Source organism: Martes martes (genome assembly GCF_963455335.1).
Source record: "Martes martes genome assembly, chromosome: 15".
Taxonomy (NCBI): domain Eukaryota; kingdom Metazoa; phylum Chordata; class Mammalia; order Carnivora; family Mustelidae; genus Martes; species Martes martes.
In genome coordinates, this window is record NC_137903.1 from 39,347,865 (window position 1) to 39,354,292 (window position 6,428).

The window sequence follows — 6,428 nt, forward strand, 5'->3', positions numbered from 1 at the left end:
TAAGTCTCCACACAGGGCGACACCACAAGAAGGCAGTTTGCCAGGAGGTAGTGGGAGCCCTCCCAGAGCCAGACCACACCAGCACCCTGATCTCAGACATCCAGCATCCAGAACTTTTAGAAAGTTAAGTTTCTGAGGTTCGAGCCACCCAGTCTACGCTATTGTCTGTTATGGCAGCCTGAGCTGAGAAATACATCTTCTTTGTATCAGAAACTAAGCAATTACGGGCATTTTAAGCATTGGTGAGAATCAAAACAAAGGAGGCACTAAGTGGAACAGAAACAAGCTAACCCAAGAGACACAGAAAAAAAGCGTTTTGCTCAAAACAGTTACAAGTCCCATATCGAAGAGACTGACAGACAGAAAGACCCGCCTTCTATTAATTCAGAATGAATGAGACAGGGCAGGATCCTGGTATCCTCCAAAGAGCTTTGGAGCTGGAAAAAGCAGAGTCACACTCTTTTTGCCATTTCCATTTGTGTCTGAATAAGAGACAAACTCTACACCCAATCTTGTGGTCCAGATACTGGCTTTTGTTTGAATTAAATTAACATTTATTACATGCCAAATACCAGAATGTACCCTCTAGTACCCAGTACAGCTTAAAGAATGTTAAAGGTGCTCCCAAAATGGTGCTTGTTACCGCCAGGGAACAGATTCTGGAAAAGAAAACCTGGGCCAAAGCCAAACATTGACATGAGCACCTTCCATTTGCCAAATATTTTACCAATACCAAAAACATAAAAATGCAATCCCTGCCCTCAAGGAGCTTACAATGAAACAGGACAGAAAAATCCATTATTTATAAAACAATGTGATAAATGCAAAAGCAAAAAATATATATACAGAATATATGGGAACACAGGGGAATGGCTAGGGAGGGGGGTGGGTAGATAAATCTGGAACTACATCCCAGATGGTTGACAAAGAATTCCATTCTTGCTTTTTACTCCAGAAAGCTTCCTAAGCCTTTACTTGGGGAACCACCTACTGAGGTACAGCTCATCTCAGACTCTCTCCTTTAACTTTTACTCACACTCAATCCCATTCATCATTGCGGTGGGGGGGGGGGGGTGTTGTGATTTAAGCGACACAGAGAAGGGTTACTTCTCTTCCTCTCCCACGACCACATAAAAATTGAAATCACATTTTCCCAAATCCTTCTTACATCCATGATAAAGACTGGGTGTTTTTTTTTTTTTTTTAAGATTTTATTTATTCATTTGACAGACAGAGATCACAAGTAGGCAGACAGGCAGGCAGAGAGAGAGGAGAAAGCAGGCTCTCCATGGAGCAGAGAGCCCGATGCGGGGCTCCATCCCAGGACCCTGGGATCATGACCTGAGCCAAAGGCAGAGGCTTTAACCCACTGAGCCACCCAGGTACCCCAAAGACTGGGTGTTTTACAAGTTACACAATCACCCTAGATTTAAGCTGTGTGGAGGGTAAGGAACCAAAACCATCAGACTGGGATGTCATTTCTTCTAGATCAGCTAAATGGGGTCCGCCTAGTTATTCTGCTTATTCCACCTAGGCTAGCAATGTACCCGAACCTTTGAACACTGTGCAAGCGTCAGTAAATCTTCTCCATTAACCCAAACTGTTACCAAGATTTATATACTTAATAAACATCTAAAACACAAACCGATGCCTACATAAGGAGCGCTGGCATTCCCCCAAAAATGCAAATTTGGCTGCTGCCCCTAAAATAAACCTCTGTGGGAAAGTCAGACACCCAACAGCTACAGTGTAAGTGAAGACGGGCGAGAACAGAGGCACTTGTATCTGCATCCGTTCCCGGACATCCCACTTGACACTCGACACAACAATCCTGTGAAAAAACAGGGTATGTCCATTTTTACAAGTTTGCTCCATTAACGAGCAAATCCTGAATCTTCTGAGCCCTGATCATTTGACACTCTAAAATGAGCATTAAGCTTATTATTACCATAAAGCAAAGTAACAAAAAATCATAACAAGTATCCCGAAGGTTCTAAATATCCACACAGGAAGGAAATGGTAAAAGATCAGTTTCCTGACTTATGAAATAAGAAGGCTGGACTGGATCAGGTGATCAGATAAGGAGCATTCCAGGAAACCCTCCCACGGCCACTCTCTGGGACCACGCACCTCCCAAAGCAACCCCGAGGGTGAGGACATCAAGCACTCTTTTCCGCCAAGCCCAGAAACGCATTTATGTGCCTATCAACAAGAGAGCCACTACCTGGAGAAGATAAGCAAAATGTAACCTACTTACCATCCTGGAACCAGAAGAGGCCCAGAAAGGTAAAGCAGACTACCCCAAAGTTTTACATAACTAGTCTAAGACAGAGCCGAGCCCCGAAACAAGAGAAGCAACATTACTGTACGCGCTACACGGCATGCAAACATCTTCTCTTCCACCCCGTCAATAACCGTCCCTTTTTACATACTTTAAGACATGGATCAGTGAAGTCACGTGATTAGCTGTAGGTTCCCCAGCTAGCCAGTGGCTTCGATGAAGCCTCACAACCCTACCTCGCCTTTTCTTTCTAAAGTGAGAAAGTGACACAGTAGTGAGTAGAAGCATGGACTATTTACATACACGACAGACTCATGAACATCAAAGCAATAATCTTCCAGGCTCTTCTTACCCACTAGCCTATGTACAGTTGTGTTACATCAGAAAGCTCCTCCTTCTGTAAAAAAAAGATCTTGGGGCTCCTGGGCAGCTCAGGCCATTAAGCATCCACCCACTCTTGAGTTTTTGGCTCAGGTCATGATCTCAGGGTGGTGGGATCAGCCCTGCATTGCACTCTGTGCTCATTGGGAGGCAAGATTCTCTCCCTCTCCTTCTGCCCCTCCCTGCTTGTGTGCTCTCTGAAATAAATAAATAAAACTTTAAAAAAAAAAAAAAAAGATCTGGAGTAACCAACTAGTTAAAAAAAAAAAAAAAGGAATCATTTAAAAGGCCTACACTCTATTACTACTACATATACACACACCTATCTCCAACACAAATAAATCATCTTATTCTTTCTAAATATTACCGAAATGAAAAATAGTAGAACCAAGAAGCTGGAAGTTATGGTAACAAAACTACCAGTTTTGGGGGCCTCCTTTTCACTGTCTTGTCTGAGAAACTTTCTCATTTCTTTAGAGAATCTTCTTTAAACACAGTATTAACCAGTAATTCCATATAGAGCTTTTCACATGTGTAGAATGCCTTAAAGACGGTCTCAGGAATGTAAAGCATTACCCACTCCCCTTCTGCCTAGCAATATTACACCCAGCCACCCTGCTATTCCTGAAATTGAAGTCATCTGAATGATCTTATCACAAATACTTAAATGGCAACATATCCTCTCTTCGGAATTCTGACCAACTTCATGGAAATTCCTGCCCATCCGTTCCTATTTCTGTACAGACTTTAAACCATCAAGTACCTCTTAATATAAAGACTCAATTTAATACCATAACACTAATGTCCTACTGTACTTAAAAGCATCACTGAGATAAAGTCAAATACTAATATAACCTGAAAAGCCCTTTCTTAAGCACCAAAATATCCCAAACCTTTTTACACCCAACACAAGAACCTTTTACTTCCACACCAAAGCAGCCTACTTTCGCGGGGATCTAAGGAAACGTGCACAGGGGAGTTGCACCAACCACCTACTAAACAATCCAATGCCTACCAAGTGAAAAGCTGATCCTCTTTTGTGCTCTTCAATTATTCAGAATTCGACTACAAAGAATCGCTGTGGACTACCTGAGCGAACCTTTCAGACCTGGCCACCCATGTTTTGCTTTTATGCTACTGGAAAGTATCCCACTCCAAATTCAGTAAGGCAGGAAGCTTAGAAATTTACAAATTACTCTGCATTAGAAAAGGAACTTTTAAGTGAACACGTAATTTACCTGTGACACACAGACAACTACACAGGACAGGGATCAAACTTCATATACCCAGAACTTTACCTTTTTTTTTTTTTTAAGTTCTTAACTTCTGAATCAGAAAGCTTTATGATTTTATCTTAAAATACCCGTTTTTGCTGTTCTACATTTCTCAATGTTGAGATAAATTTACCCCAAACTGGAGGGAACACCTTGTAACTTCTGGTCTGCAAAACTCCTTACAGCATTGAGTCTTTAAGACAGAAATCAACAATACATGCTATTAGAAGATTTAACATTACATATGTTTTATTACAGTTCCTGCGTTTTCAAGGACATCAGTACCCGGATTAAAAAAAAAAATGCTCAAATCCATGGTTCAAGTTTTTTCGGCCGTATTTTTCAGAGATGTTGTTTCTGGTCTGCACGCCATAATTACATTTGAAAATGATCCATTACATTTGAAAATAAGTTGTGTGGAATGACTAAGGAAAAGGGGTCACTTTTCCTTAAAAGATTTAAACACATTTTTAAGGCCAAGAAAATCAGGGTTTTAACTTGGAATCGGAGAAAACAGAATTCAAATTCCCAGTAAGCTGAAGTGAAAAACAGAGTTATGTCACACAAAAACATATTTAAAAATAAAAATGGCAAAATATTCAAGCTGGATAGAAAAAAAATAAAGAAAACTAGCGTTTAAAATGGAAACTACTTAAATTGAGAAAGAATCCCAATGACATGACATTTTCTCGCCAAAGCAAAGGAATCTGAAGGCTCTACCGCTGAAATCTCATTGTACTGCGTTATGAAGGTCCTGGCAACGGCTGGCCATTAATCTCGAGCACAAAGGGGCCTCCGCGGCGAAGGCAGCAAGAGCCCACCTCCCCTCGAGGCCCAGCGCAGCCCCCCGCGGGACCCCCGGCGGCTAAGCCCGGAGGTCCGCCCGCCCCGAGCTCTGCGCCAGCCCCCGGGGCTCCAGGCGCCGAGCGGGCCGGGGCGCGGAGAGCGCGGCGCGTCACCACCAGCAGGGCGGGCCGGGGGAACACGCAACCCACCGCGGCTCCCGCGCGGCCACCGCAACCCCGCTTCCCGACCGCACGCTGGCGCCGCGGCTCCGGGGAGGCCCCGCGGGCGGCGAGAGGGGAGCGGCCGCTGCAGTGCCTCGCGGCCGCCCCGGAGGCCAACGCGCCCTCCAGACGCAGGCCCGCGCCGCGCCCGCGCCCCCGCCCCGCCGGCGCCCGGTCACCTTCCAGTACTCGGCGCCCACCGCTCTCCGGCACCCGCTACCGCACACTCGGGGCTCCCAAACTTTTCTGCCCTCCCTAACCCCCCCCCCACCCCCGGTTCCAGCCGGGATGAAGGCGCACGACTCCTCACCTCCGCCCGGAACAATACCCGTCTCCCGGCAACGCGCACGCCAGGGCCCGCGACCCCCTCCCCATCCCTATCCCGGGGCCGGGCCGGGCGCGCGGGCGGGGGAGGGGACCGGCCGAGCAGGGCCCCGGGGAAGGCAGGCGGCGCCGCGACGAGACCCAGCGCCGGGTGCGGAGCGAGGCCCGAGGGACAAAGGGACGGAAGCGCTGGGGCCGGGCGGCGCCCGCCGGGGGTGGGGGCCTCCGCCGGGTCGCGGCGCCCGCCGCACAATGGCCCGCCGCCCCCGCCCGCGCCCTCACCTCATGGTGCCGGCGGCCCGCGGCTCCCCGGCTGCCGGGGACGCGGGGGGCGCGAGCCGGGGCCTCTCCTCCGGGGGCGGGGACGCGGCTGGCGGACGGCGGACGGCGGCCGGCGCGCGGCTCCTCCTCCGGCGGCCGGCGCTACACCATGTCCCCGCACAAAGCGGCGGCGCGGGCCGAGCGCGGGAGACGCAGCGGAGGCCGCGAGGCTGCGAGGGCGGGGGCCGAGGCGGGCGGGCCGCCGGGTGCGCGTCGTCCCCGCTGCGGGAGCGCCCGGCCGCCCTGAGAGGGAGCCCGCCGCCGGGCCGAGTGCAGGCGGCGCCGCAGCCGCGCAGGAGAACCGCGAGCGCCGCGCGGGGCCGGGAAGGCGGGGCGCGCGGCCGGGGAGCACGCAGGCGCCGCCCTCGCTCCCGCCCCACCCCCCTCCTCCCCGCCCCCACCCCACCCCCGGGGCGGGGGCGGGGCGGGGGGGCGCGCGGCGAGGGGCGGGGCAGGAGCGCCCCGCGCCGGCCGACGGAGCCCGCTGGTCTGCGGAGCGCGCCCGGCGGAGTCCTTTTGTGGCCTCAGGCCCGCCGCCTGCGCTCCCCCGCGCCGGGGCTGCGGGGGCTGCGGGGGCTGCGGGCTCCCCAGCCCGCGCCTGGGCGGGGGCGGGGCACCTAATCACGACCCGGGGGCCGCATTGTCCTCCCGGACCGCCCGCGCGACGCACCAGTCGGGAGACACGCTCCCCGGCGGTGGGCATGACCTCATCGGCGAACGCACGCGGTCCCGGGCGGGGGGAGGGGGGGTGCTGTCGCCGGGCGGTGGGTGGGCGCGGGCCGGCGGGTTAGTGGGGGACCCCGCGACCAGGGGTCAAGGGTCCTGTCTTTCACGGGGCTT

The 6,428-nt window shown here is 51.8% G+C and overlaps 1 protein-coding gene across 3 annotated transcripts in view; it reads right to left on the minus strand.

The window, feature by feature from the left end:
- ENAH (ENAH actin regulator) overlaps positions 1–5,842 on the minus strand; it is a 130,042-nt gene extending 124,200 nt beyond the window's left edge. For 2 of the 3 annotated variants that reach the window (XM_080824299.1, XM_080824298.1), the window contains exon 1: positions 5,550–5,683. In XM_080824299.1, the coding sequence (XP_080680425.1) occupies positions 5,550–5,554 (5 nt within the window). In that variant the 5' untranslated portion in view covers positions 5,555–5,683. Of the gene's footprint in view, positions 1–5,549 lie in introns of all 3 variants that reach the window. The other variant, XM_080824300.1, reaches the window with a different exon arrangement.
- Positions 5,843–6,428: the final 586 nt, after the last annotated feature.